Source organism: Muscardinus avellanarius, assembly GCF_963383645.1.
Source record: "Muscardinus avellanarius genome assembly, chromosome: 1".
NCBI lineage: Eukaryota > Metazoa > Chordata > Mammalia > Rodentia > Gliridae > Muscardinus > Muscardinus avellanarius.
The window spans coordinates 177,261,174-177,275,532 of record NC_137786.1 but is presented as its reverse complement, the minus strand read 5'-3'; the positions used below and the strand labels follow the sequence as shown (position 1 = coordinate 177,275,532).

Genomic DNA, 14,359 nt, shown 5'->3' with positions numbered 1-14,359 from the left:
TCTGGAAAACTTGGCAAAAGGCTTAAATGCAAATTACTTTAGAGAAATCTGAGCTCAAATTAAGTGAGAAAGGAGACTTCCTTCCACTATAATTGTGGTATGGCTTGAAGATAATAAGATATTAAGGGAGCCTTAAAAATGATTTATAATTGGACCTGAAAGACAATTTCTGGGGTGGAAAACTTGGCATAGTAAAAATAAAGTATATTGGTACAAACGCTAAAGCAAGTATTTCTGACTTTGCTGGTCTGTGATAAAGTTTGCCATAATAAACTTACTTTTACATGCCAGTAAGGAAAACAAGCACAAGACAAGAACATGCATGCAGCTAAGCTAAAGGTGGAAAGAAGATTAGAAATGCATAATTCCCCCCACTCACTTGTGATATCATAAACAACAACTGCCACAGTGGAGTCACGAATGTAGCTAGGAATCAAGCTCCTGAACCGCTCTTGACCTGCTGTGTCCCACAATTGCAATCGCACCTAACAACAGAATCAGTCAACAAGCAAGAGAGATAAGAAGGCGACCAGTGCAGTATACCTACTTGTGATATCGTAAACTACTACGGCTGCAGCAGAATCGCGGATGTAACTGGGAATGAGGCTACGGAAACGTTCCTGACCCGCGGTATCCCACAGCTGCAGCCTGATCTGTGGGGTGGGAAAAAACAAATAAAAACAAAAACAAAAACAAAAAACCCTAATACTTAAAAAAAAAAAAGAAAGAATGTTGCTGTAAAAGGGATGAGAGGCAGAACAAAGACTCATGCAAGAGGTTGCAGTGAGGAATGAAAACAACACAAAACTCCCCTTTCAAAGGGAGTAATAATAAAAATGTTCTTGCTCTGAGGATACACGACTGAAAACTGCCACTGGGAAAGATTCCACAGAATCAGAATATGGCTTCCCTTTTTTCTCTCCCTCTAACCTCTTTGATTCTCTATGCCTTCTAGATGCCAAAAAGTAGACTGTGAATGTTCAAATACTGAGCATAAAAGAGAAAATGAAGATAAATACCAATGCGCAAGCTCAGGCTATCAAGAATAAAGGAATTAATTCTTCTTTAAAGCCTCTCTGAACCTAAAATGTGTTTCTTTTCTACTATATCTAGAACACTTTGAAAAAATTTTTCTTTCAGTACTGGGATCAAACTCAGGGCCTTAAGAATGATAAGTTAGCTTTACCACTGAGCTACCTCTCCAGCTCTTTTTACTTTGAAACAGGTTCACTAAGTTTCCAGGCTGGCTTCAACCTTGTGCTCCTCCCACCTCAATCTTATGAGTAACTGGGAGTGCAGGTGCCTGCCACCACTCCAGGCTTTGTTTTTGTTTGTTTGTTTGTTTATAGCACTGGAGACTGAACCCAGGCTTCCTGTATGCCAGGCAGTGCATCTACCACTGAATCACACCCTCAGTCCTAAACTGGGTCTTTGACTACTGTTTTATTTTTTCCATACATTCCCTCCACCACCACCCTGAACACTGTAGTTAATGCAACAAAAAGGAGAAATGCCTTTCTGAAATCCCTCATAAAAATTTCTTTACTTACTTTCACACATCTGCATTAAAATAAGCCTAAAACAAGCATCAAGTTAGCTTACAGTACAAAGCAGTTTTCTCAGATTTTAAGAAATGGTATGTTATATATAAAAACATAACAGAAAACATAAAAAAACCAACACTTATAAAGTTTTTGGGACAGTATAACTTAATGCAGTTTAAGTTATTTATTGTTTAAATGCATAAGTTAAATGCATTTAAGTTATTTATTGTTTAGGTGACAGGAATCTCTTCAATTCCTTCAAGAAATAGTAGATGGGCTAAAATTTAGAATTTACATTGTATTTAAAAGGAAAACTCAAAGGATGGAAGATAAAGATCCAACAAATACACATTATTAGCAACTCTAATTTCTTCACAAAAATTCTCTTTATTTTCCTAAAGCTATCTAGTTTTTCCAAATCAAGATGACAAATTTTGCTTAACAGGCCTAGGGACATCAGGGTTTTAGAAAAAACTTGACACTCTTCCCTCTGAGGATCTCACCTGAGTATAACAAGACAGAGGGCTAAGAACAATTCAATCTATAATAATAGTTTTTCCAAAGGCTATTTTTCCAAAACTACCTTTGCTAACTTTGCTAAGCACTTCTGATAGTGCTGCAGAAAATTACACACTGAAAATATTACTCACTGTTCGATCCTCCAAGTACATTGTTTTTGATAAAAAGTCAATGCCAATTGTTGCCTGTAAAACAAACCAAAGCAAAGAAGTTAACAGTGGTGGCCAGCAGTTAGAAATACAAGTGACATTTATGATTTTTTTATTTTTTGGTAGTACTGGGGTTCCTGGAAGCCCTTCTACCTCCAGGATACACTTCCACGGGCTACACTCCCAGACCTATTTTTTAACTTTTTTTTTATGTGGAAACAGGGTCTCTTAAGCCAATGAGGCTGGCTCCGAACCAGTGCGATCCTCCTGTCTCCGCTTCTCAAGTGCAGGGATTACAGGCGTGCGCCACCACGCCCAGCTGGCATTTATGATTTTTGAGGAAATACTGAATAAACACATAAATATATTGGAGCCAAGTAAAAACAAACAAAATTTTCATGGTAATGGCTTCCATGTATTAAGCACTTATTCTGTTTTAGGGATTGTTCTGTGCCCTTTACATGATGATCTCTAACCTCACACATTCCTGCAAGGTAGTTTATTCTCATCCTCATTTTATAAGTAACAAGACAATAAGAATTTTAGTTTGGCCAGGCATGGTGGCACGTGCTTATAATCCTAGTATTTGAGAGACTGAGACAGGAGAATCACAGGTTCACGGCCAGCCTCAGCAACTCAGTGAGGCGCTCTGCAACACAGTTAGACCTTGTTTAAAAATAAAAGAATAGCTGGCATGGTGGCAAGCTTGTAATTCCAGCATTTGGGAGGCGGAGACCAGAGGATCACAGTTCACTGACAACCTCAGCTACTTATGGACGCCCTCCACAACTTAGTGAGACCCTGTTTCAAAAAAATAAAAAGACTAAAAATAAGACTGGGGGGTGTAGCTCGAAGGTACAATGACCCTGGGTTCCATCCCCAGTACTGAAAAAAAATAAAATAAGTCTGAGGGTGTAGCTCAGAGGTAGAATACCTGAGTTCAACCCCAGAACTACACAAAAAAAGAATTTTAGTGTGAATATTTATATTTGAATATTCAAAAAAATTTTTCTGTGGTACAGGGGAGTGAATCCAGGGGCATTCAACTTCTAAGCTACAACCCCCAGTCCTTGTTTACTTTGAAACCGGGTCTCATTAAGTTGCTGAAGCTGGTTGCAAACTTGCAATCCCAGTGTCCTCCAAGTTACTATGATTACAGTTCAGTATAACCAAGCTTGGCTTCAAATATTTGTATTTGTATCCCAGTTTGAATATTATTCCAAATACTCCCCCAGTCATAATGATGCTTTTGCCTCATTAGCAATTTTATAAAATATCAATGTAAAATGCTGTTCTGCTTAAGCTTTCTATATAATAGTTTGTCAATTGTTCTGATGCTAAGATATCCAGAGATCCAAGCCAGGCATGGTGGCACACGCTTGTAATCCCAGCATTTGGGAGGCTGAGACAGAAGGACAGATGTTGTGGACAGCCCTCAGCTACTACTTGGTGAGGCTCTTTGAAACTCAGTGAGACTCAAAATAAAGAATAAAAAAATAGGGCTGGGGGTGTAGCTTGGAGGTAAAATGCACCTGGGTTCCATCTCCAGTACCACTAAAAAAAAAAAAAAAAAATTCAGCGACCCAAAAATATCATGATTTTCCAAAAGGCATATGATTTTTCCAACATTAAAAAAAAAAAAATCCTAGCCGGGTGTGGTGGCGTACGCATGTAATCCCTGCGCTTGGGAGGCAGAGACAGGAGGATCACGCAGGTTCTAAGCCAGACGCGTGCGCTGGCTTAGGAGACCCTGTTTTCAAATAAAAATATAAAATAGGTCTGGGAGTGTAGCCCGGTGGTAGAAGGGCTTCCAGGAACCCCAGTGCCACAAAAAAAAAAAAAAAAAAAAAAAAAAAAAAAAATCCTACGAGCTAGGCATGGTGGCGCATGCTTGTAATCCTAGTACTTGGAAGGCTGACAGGAGGATCACAGGTTCACCCCCCAGCCTTAACACTTAGTGTGGTCTTCTGTAATTTAGTGAGCTGCTATTTCCAAATAATAAAATAAAAAAGGGCTGGGGACACCGCTGAGAGGTAGAATACTCCTGGGTTCAATCCCTTGTCTGTCTGTCTGTCTGTCTGTCTGTCTGTCTGTCTGTCTGTCTCTCTCTCTCTCTCTCTCACACACACACACACACACACACACACACACACACCACACCCTGGCAAGGAAAAACAAATTTTCTTCTGTATCATACAATGATAATCAGTTTCTTCTGTGGTCTCAAAAAACTCAAGACTCTGTTGCTTGGCTACTGCTTTGCCAGAAAGAAAAAAAAAAAAAAAAAAGAACAATTGAGTGTTGGTATATGCCTATAATTCCAGTACTTGGAAGGCTGAGACAGGAGGACCACAGGTTGCAGCAATGTAGCATGTGTGTGTGTGTGTCTGTGTGCGCACACGTGTGTGCATGGCACAAGGATTAAACCTAGCAGCATTCTACCTCTAAGCTATGCCTACAGTCCAATTTTATTTCTTACTTAGAAAGAAGGTCTCACTAAGTAGCTAACACTGGCTGAGAACCTGAAATGCTTCTGTCTCAGCCTCCCAAGTACTGGGATTACAAGCATGTGCCACCATGCCAGGCTCTTATTTTTTATTGTGAAACAGAGTTTTGCTGAATTACTCAGTGCTGACATCCATCTTGCAATCCTCCTGTCTTAGCCTCTAAGAAAAAAAAAAGTATTAGGATTACTAGGTGTGTGCCTGGCTCTTTATTTACACATTAGTTCTACCATTTACAAAACTTGGGTGATTTTTGAGCAGTTATTTTTTAGAGGTTTTATTTTCACATCTATAAAGTGAGAACTGTGTGAATGGGGTTATAGCTCCAGTTTTAAAATGCCTTCCTTTACAAGGCCCTGAGTTCTATCCCAGCCACTGTAAAGAAAAAGAAAAAAGAACTGTGATACTCTCCATTTTAGAAAAAAAAAAAGTTTTATTCTTTTGTGATTATTGTCATTTACCATTTTAAAAAACACTGTTGATATATTTCTTTAAAGATTTTAGTAAAGCCAGGCATGATGACATGCACTTGTAATCCCAGTATTTGGGAAGCTAAGACAGGAGAATCGCAGGTTCGAGGCCAGCCTCAGCTACTTAGTGAGGCCCTTTGCAACTTAGATCCTGTTTCAAAATAAAGAATAACAAATTGGACTGGCAGTGTAACCCAGAGGTAGAATGCCCCTGGGTTCAATCTCCAGTACTGAAAAAAATAATAAATAAATAAAAATAAAGGTTTTAGTACTTGTTTCATGGTATTTTTCTTATAATCATCACTTTAGGCAACTACAGTGTTCACATAGAGGATCCACTTATCTTCTGTACCTGCATTTCAATGATCAAAACGTCCTCTAAAAATGTTTTTCTTTTGTGCAGTATTGGGGATGGAACCCTAGGGGCATTCTACCTCCAGGCTACACCCCCAACCCTATTTTTCATTCTTTATTTTGAAACTGGATCTCACTGAGTCAGAGTAGCTGAGGCTGTCCGCGAACAACAATCCTCCTGTCTCAAACCTCCCAAATGCTGGGATTACAAGCGTGTACCACCAGGCCCAGCTCTCTAAAAATTATTGGCTCATATATTCCCTTCTTAGACAATAATAGTCTACCCTTCTAAATATTTTTATTCTGGCTTTTTTTAACTATAATGGTTTCACCTCTAGCACTGCACATCAAAACTTCAAATTCATTAATTTCTCCATTTTACTTGTAAATATCAAGTTCTGTCTGTCTTTTCTCATTTTCTACCTGAGATTTCATGGGAAATATCCTTAACTTTCTAGAATTTTTTTGGTTCAATTACATCTGCCTGGTAAAATCTACATTATGGTTGAATCCAGGTGTGTGTGTGTTAGGGGCTTAATCTGGAGCATTCTACCTCTGAGCTATGCCTCAGACTGATTTTATATTTTATTTGGAAAGAAGGTCTCGGTAAGTTGTTGAGAGCCTCTCTTAAGTTACTGAGGCTAGATTCAAACCTGTGATCTTCCTGTTTCAGCATCCCAAGTACTGGGATTACTGGTGTGTGCCACCATGCCCGGCTCTTCTCTTCTTGATTATATTAGTGTTACTAGTCTCAACTATGTTTTAAGTTTTACCATATAGCAACTATTTCATATTTATTCTGTATTCCTCAAACCTGATGTTTACCACTACTACCATTCTTCCTTGACCCTTACTTTGAGTATCATACTTCTTAGAGAAATGGAAGTTATCAAACATGAATACCATTATGCTGTGTACATGCAACTGTATTTATGCTACTCCTCTCATTCTGCTGTAGTAACGGTCTTCTATCAAAAGTCAATCCAAGCCGGGTGTGGTGGTGCATGCTTGTAATCCCTGTGCTTGGGAGGCTGAGATAGGAGGATTGCACAGGTTCAAAGCCAGCCTCAGCTACTTAGTGAGGCTCTTAGCAACTAAGTGAGACCCTATTTCCATAAATATAGCCCGGAGGTAGAAAAGCCTCTGGGTTCTACCCCCCAGTACCACACACACACAAAAAAGTCAATCCATAGCTGGGTGTGGTGGTACACACTCATAATCCCATCATTTGAGAGGCTGAGACAAGAGAATCATGGTTCAACTCAATGAGACTCTGAGCCACACATGGTGGCACATGCTTGTAATCACAGGTTCAAAGTCAATCCAAGCAATTTATTGAGGTCCTCAATAACTTAATAAGATCTTGTAGGGTGTGTGTGTGTGTGTGTGTGTGTGTGTGTAGTTCAAAGGTAAAAACCCTGAGTTCAATTCCTAGCACTGCCAAAAAATGTTTTTGAGACAATGGTAGTTAATAAGTGATAGTTAATAACTTCATAGAAATTAATCTTTCTTTTACTCAGATTAGCATTAGATGTATTATTAAGGCCAAAATAAAATCACATTTCTAAAGCCAGGCATGGTGGAGCACCCTTGTAATCCCAGTACCTGGGAGATGAGACAATACAGGTTCATGGCCAGCCTCAGCTATTTAATGAGACCCTGTATCAAAAATAAAGAATAAAAATTGGGCTGAGAGTGTAGCTCAGAGGTAGAATGCCCCTGGGTTCAATTGCCAGCACCACATTAAAAAAAAAAAAAAAGAAAGAAAGAAAGAAAGAAAGAAAGAAAGAAAGAAAGGAAAAGAAAAAAAAAAAGGAAGAAAAATCAGCTGGGTGTGGTGGTGAACATTTGTAATGCCAGCATTTGGGAGGCTACGACAGGAGGATTGCTGTTCTCAGCCACCCTCAGCTACTTTAGTGAGGCCGTTTGCAACTCACTGAGACAGGAGGATTGCAGTTCTCAGCCAGCCTCAGCTACTTAGTGAGGCCCTTTGCAACTTGGTGAGACCCTATTTCAAAATAAAGAATAAAAAATAGGAGGGTACAGCTCAGCTCAGAGGTAGAATGACCCTGGGTTCCCACCCAGTATTGCAGAAAGAAAGAAAGAAAGAAAGAAAGAAAGAAAGAAAGAAAGAAAGAAAGAAAGAAAGAAAGAAAGAAAGAAAACAGGACTGGGGGTGGAATGCCCCTAGGTTATATCCCCAGTACCGCCAAAACCAAAAAAAAAAAAAAAAAAAAAAAAAAAAAAAAAAAAAGTAAAGAAAAGAAAATCACTCAAACAGGACAGATTAGGATGCCTTTAAAAAAATGTTACTGAAGCCGGGCGTGGTGGCGCACGCTTGTAATCCCCGCGCTTGGGAGGCAGAGACAGGAGGATCACGCAGGTTCTAAGCCAGCCGCGTGCGCTGGCTTAGGAGACCCTGTTTCCAAATAAAAATATAAAATAGGTCTGGGAGTGTAGCCCGGAAGTAGAAGGACTTCCAGGAACCCCAATACCACCAACAAAAAAAAAAGTTACTGAGTTATACACCAAGCCCCCTTTTTTTTTTTTTGCGGGTCTGGGGATGGAACACAGGAGAACATTCTACCTCTGAACTACACTGCCTGCCCTATTTTTTATTCTTTATTTTAAAACAGGATCTCACTAAATTGCAGAGGGCCTCACTAAGTAGCTGAGGCTGCCAGCGAACTGTGTGTGATCCTCCAATCTCTGCCTCCCGAATGCTGGGATTACAAGCATGTGCCACCATGCCTGGCCTTAATTTTTTTATTTTTCTGTGGTACCGGGGATGAAACCCAGGGGAATTCTGCCTCCAAATTACACCCCCAGTCCTACTTTATTTTGTATTTGTAAACAGGGTCTCACTAAATGCTGAGAGCCGAAACTGCTGAGGCTGCCTTCAAACCTGCAATCCTCCTGTCTAGCTCCCAAGTACTAGGATTACAGGTGTGGATCACCGTGCCTGGCTTCATTTATTCTTAATTTCAAGTGTAGATCAAAATGTTAAGAATCTTAGACATGAATGAATTCTCTAGAAGAGAATATCCACTATGAATTCTAATTCCCTCCCTAAATAGACTTTTTTTTTTTTTTTTTGGTGGTATTGAGGATGAAACCTCCGGGCTACACTCCCAGACTTATTATATATATATATATATATATATATATATATTTTTTTTTTTTTAATTTGGAAACAGGGTCTCTTAAGCCAGCGAGGCTGGCTTTGAACCTGCGCAACCCTCCTGTCTCTCTCACCCAAGCGTGGGGATTACAAGCATGCATCACCACGCCCAGCCCGAAATAGACTTTGAAAGAGACAATTTGATAAAGTTGAGAACTATGAACGAAATCTTTTTTTTTTTTTTGTGGTTTTCTGGAAGGCCTTCTACCTCCGGGCTACATTCCCAGACCTATTTTATACTTTTTATTTGGAAACAGGGTCTCTTAAGATACTGGCTCTGAACCTGCGTGATCCTCCTGTCTCTGCCTCCCAAGCGCGGGGATTACAAGCATGCGCCACCATGCCGGCAAGCAAAATCATTTATACTTTGCATTTATATATCATTTTACAGATTACAGGAAGTGCTTTTATATTCATGATTGCATGTAAATAAATGCATTTTTAAAACACATTTATTAGTGCACTGCAATTATATCTCATAGTTTAATGTGATACAAACATTCCTGCTCACAACTCTTGGTATACTTTCCTCTGTATCTCATCCAGCTGCCCCCTCCTGCCTCCCTACACATGCTAGGGAAGCCATATTAATATCTTTATACATTGCCAGAGCATTATTTGAGCTGTTTTCTTCCTCAATCTTCCTTTTAAAAAATACCTTGTATAATACTTGTAATACAAAATAAGACAACTGATAAATTGGCAAAAACAAAATACCTGATAAGTGTTGTCAAAACTGTCATACATGAATCTGGTGATCAAGGACGTCTTTCCAACTGAAATAAAAAGAAAAGCAGATGTGCTCATTAAACACATTTTACTGGGTTCTCAGACAATTCTACAAAGGACTACAATTAAATCCAATGGCAAATATCGGCAATGGTTCTACTAACCATAACTAAAAAACATCTAGCCCCAAGTTTGTCAGTAGGACTTTCTCTATTAATAGGCAACAATCTAGGCCAGGCGTGGTGGTAGAAGCTTGTAATCCCTGTGCTTGGGCGGCAAAGACAGGAGGATCCCGCAGGTTTGAAGCCAGCCTTGCTGGCTTAAGAGACTCTGTATCCAAATAAAATATAAAAAATAAGTCTGGGAGGCTGAGACCAGAGGATCACGGTTCGGGGACAGCCTCAGCTACTTAGTGAGGCCCTCCGCAACTCAGTGAGACCCGGTTTCAAAATAAAGAATAAAAAATAGGGCAGGGGGTGTAACTCGGAGGTCAAATGCCCCTGGGTTCCATCCCCAGACCCGCAAAAATAAATAAATAAATAAATAAATAAATAAATAATAAATAAAAGCGTGAGCCACCACGCCAGCTAGCAAGATTTTTAAAACAGGGACTGAGCCGGGTGTGGTGGCACACGCTTGTAATACCCTGCTTAGGAGGCTGAGACAGGAGGATCGCACGGGTTCGAAGCCAGCCTCAGCTACTTAGTGAGGCTCTCAGCAACTTAGTGAGACCCTGTTTCCAAATAAAGTATAAAATAGTCTGGGAGTATAGCCCAGAGACAGAAAAGGCCCTGAGTTCCACCCCCTGCACCACAAAAATAAATAAATAGATAAATAAATAAATTGCCAAGGCTGGTCTTGATTCTGTATCTTCCTGCCTCAGCCTTCCAAGTACTGGTATTACAGATGTATACCCCCCTCAACAGGCTTAGTTAACATTCTTGACAACAATGAAGAAATCTTATGAACCTATAGCATACAACCTCAAAACTGACCACAAAAGTATAGGAATCTAAACAGTGTAGTATTAGCTTAATGACAGAAAAACAGATCAATGGAACAGAGTCCAAAAATAGACAAAATTCTCTAGGCAGTTGAATAAACATTTCTATCCCTCTGAGACCAAAATAATTTCCTCTACCTCATACTGTTCCAAAAGGAAAAGGATTTTCCAAAAAGGAGAACAGACTCTTCTTCTACATTAGCACTTCAAGAGTATTATTAAAAAAATAAAGCCGGGCGTGGTGGCGCATGCTTGTAATCCCCGCACTTGGGAGGCAGAGACAGGAGAATCACACTGGTTCAAAACCAGCCGTGCACGCTGGCTTAGGAGACCCTGTTTCCAAATAAAAATATAAAATAGGTCTGGGAGTGTAGTCCAGAGGTTGAAGGGCTTCAAGGAAACCCAGTACCACCAAAAAATAAAAAAATAAAGACTTTTTGTTTGTTTTGTGGTACTGTGGATTGAACTCAGGGGCATTCTACCTCCGAGCTACGCTTCCAGCCTTACTTTATTTTTTACTTGGAAACAGGGTTTCACTATGTTGCTGAGAGCTTCACCAACTAGCTAAAGCTGGCCACAAACCTGTAATCCTCCTGCCTTAGCCTCCCAAGTACTAGGATTACAAAAGTGAACCACCATGCCCAGCAAAAATAAAGATTTTTTAAAAAACTTTGTAGGTAAACAATTTTCTCAAAATGAAATTATGGAGCCGGGCGTGGTGGTGCACACTTGTAATCCCAGCATTTGGGAGGCTGAGACAGGAGGATCACAGTTCGAAGACAGCTTGAGCTGCTTAGTGAGGCCCTTTGCAACTCAGTGAAACCCTGTTTCAAAATAAAGAATAAAAAATAGGGCTGGGGGTATAGCTTAAGAGGTAGCATGCCCCTGGGTTCCATCCCCAGTACCACAAAATAAATAAAAATAAAAATCATGAAATTATGGCATTTTACTCCCAAACTTCCAGAATTAGTGTGGTAGAAATTTCAAAGGCCAATATTTGGAATTTAGCAAGAGCCTATCACAAAATAAAATACTAGGGCTAGGGATGTAGCTTAGTAATAAGAGCTTCTGGGTTCAAATGAACCCAGGTTTATCAGAGCCAGGTGTGGTGGTATTCATCTATATAATTCTGCCTACTCTGGATGCTAAAACATGAGTATCAAAAGTCTGAGGCCAGTCTGGGCAACACTGAGGCAGGCTAAACAAATCCCTGGGTTCAATAGCTGATACTAACCCTGGGTTCAATCCCTAGTAACTAACACCCACACCCACACATGCTAAATATATATATATCCATCCTTTTTGTAGTGTCAGAGATCAAATCCAGGGCCCTATACTTATGCAAGCACTCCACCACTGACCTACAGTTCATGTTCGTTTACTGTATTTGAGACAGTCTCTTGCTAAGTGTCCCAGCCTTGAACTTAAAATTTTCCTGCCTCAGCCTCCCCAGTGGCTGAAATTACAGCTATGTTCCACCATGCCCAGTTTTTACCACTATTTTTTAAACACTCTGCCTTTTTTTTTTTTTTTGAGGTACTGGGGATACCAACATGGCCAGCTCTTTTTTTGGTGGTACTGGGGGTAGAACCCAGAGGCTTTCTACCTCTGGGCTATGCTCCCAGACCTTTTTTTTTAATATATATTTTTTATTTGGAAACAGGGTCTCACTAAGCTGCTGAGAGTCTCACTAAGTAGCTGAGGCTGGCTTCGAACCTGTGCGATCCTCCTGTCTCAGCCTCCCAAGCGCGGAGATTACAAGCGTGTGCCACCACGCCCGGCTTGGCCAGCTCTTTTAAACCCCTCTTAATAGCAAAAAAAAATTACAGGGGCATGTTAAAAGAATACCTAGGTGTAAGACTGGTGTTTGCATAAAAGGAAAAGCCTCAATTATTTTACAGCCCATATATTTCATAAATTATGACCTGCATCGTAATTCTTGGTCAGTTACACTGGCCACACAGCACTGAATCAGACCAATTAAATACTTACAATTCCTACCTTTTTCTCATAGAAACCCCTAAAAAAAGATGTGAGCCAAGCCTGGTGGTGCATGCTTGTAATCCCAGCATTTGGGAGGCTGAAACAAGAGGATCACAGTTCCCAAACAACCTCAGCTACTTAGTGAGGACCTTTGCAACTCAGTGAGACCCTATTTCCAAATAAGGAATAAAAAATAGCATTGGAGTGTAGCTCAAATTATATGCTATTTACACTCACTATTACATCATAACAACAAAGACAGCTGAGAAAAGTACTCAAGGATCACAGCAGAAAAGCTCAGCTAGAAACCAATCCTATTTTATGACTATTAGATGGAAGGATGTCTCACCTAGGTGATGCAATTCCACAGCAAAACAGAAAATCAATTAAACCAAGCTAAGCTACTTCAATGTAACCAACCCAGTCAATAACAAAGAAGTTTAAAAACATCATCTTTTTTCTAAAAATCGAAACTATTGTTTCTCCAAAAGTTATACAGTAAAAAAATACTTAAACAATTACATATACACACATTTCCATGCATGCATACATACACCTTACTTATTTGCACTGGGAACAGAACCCAGGGGTATTCTACCTCCAAGCTACATCCCCAGCCCTATTTTTTTATTCTTTATTTTGAAACAGGGTCTAAGTTGCAGAAGGCCTTACTAAGTAGCTGAGGCTGGCTATGAACCTGTGATCCTCCTGTCTCAGCCTCCCAAAAGTACTGGAATTACAAGCTTGTGTCAACATGCCTAGCTCCCAGGGAGCATTCTATCTCAGAGCTATACACCCAGCACTATTTTATTAAAAAAAAAAAAAAATTCTTTCTTAGTACTAGAGGTTGACTACAGGGCATTTTATCTCTGAGCTATACTCCAGTACTTTTTTTTATTTTGAAACGGTCTCACCAAATTGCTGGGGCTGGCCTCAAACCTGTGATCCTTCTATCTCAGCTTCCCAAGTACTGAGATTCCAGGAATGTGTCACTACACCCCATTATAACTACCCCTGCCCCGTACTGGGATGGAACCCAGGGACATTTTACCTCTGAGCTACACCCCCAGCCCTATTTCTTATTCTTTAATTTGAAACAAGGTCTCAGTGAGTTTCAAAGGGCCTAAGTAGCTGAGGCTGTCTGCAAACTGCAATCCTCCAGTCTCAGGCTCCCAAATGAAGAGATTACAAGTGTGCACCACCACGCCCAGCAGCTCCAATTACCTTTTTGTTTTTTGTACTGGGGATTGAAACAAGAGGCACTCTATCTACCTTCAAGTTATACTCCAGCCAGTATTTTATTTTTGTGGTACTCGGGATTAACGCGATATTCTACCTCTGAGCTACACTCCCCAGCCCAATACTTTATTCTTTATTTTGAAACAGGATCTCACTTAGTTGTGGAGGGCCTCTATAAGTAACTGAGGCTGACAGTGAACCTGTGATCCTCCTTGTCTCAGCCTCTCAAGTACTGGGATTACAAGAGTGCACACCTGGCTATGAGGTTGGTTTTGCATAATACTAACTAAAATAAATAACTTCACACCTATGACTCAAAAATTGCTTTTAAGCCGGGCATGGGGGCTCATGCTTGTAATCTCCGCGCTTGGGAGGCGGAGACAGGAGGATCACACAGGTTCGAAGCCAGCCTTGCTGGCTTAAGAGACCCTGTTTCCAAATAAAAATATAAAATAGGTCTGGGAGTGTAGCCTGGAAGTAGAAAGGCTTCCAGGAACTCCAGTACCGACAGACAAAAACAAAAAAAAATTCTTTTAAGCTGGTGTGGTGGCGCACGCTTGTATTTCCATTTGGGAGGCTGAGACTGGAGGATCACCAGTAGTGGACAGCCTCAGCTACTTAGTGAGGCCCTCTGCAACTTAGTGATACCCTGTTTCAAAATAGAAAATAAAAACTAGGGCAGGA

At 40.3% G+C, this 14,359-nt stretch overlaps 1 protein-coding gene across 3 annotated transcripts in view; it reads right to left on the bottom strand.

Moving 5' to 3' along the window:
• Window positions 1-14,359, bottom strand: part of RAB6A (RAB6A, member RAS oncogene family) — a gene marked incomplete at both ends in the record, with an annotated part of 58,343 nt that overhangs the window by 22,392 nt on the left and 21,592 nt on the right. Inside the window, 3 exons of one of the 3 annotated variants that reach the window (XM_080714657.1) lie at window positions 548-653; window positions 2,195-2,248; window positions 9,439-9,497. In XM_080714657.1, the coding sequence (XP_080570783.1) occupies window positions 548-653; window positions 2,195-2,248; window positions 9,439-9,497 (219 nt within the window). Of the gene's footprint in view, window positions 1-379; window positions 486-547; window positions 654-2,194; window positions 2,249-9,438; window positions 9,498-14,359 lie in introns of all 3 variants that reach the window. The other 2 variants (XM_080714656.1, XM_080714658.1) reach the window with 2 other exon arrangements.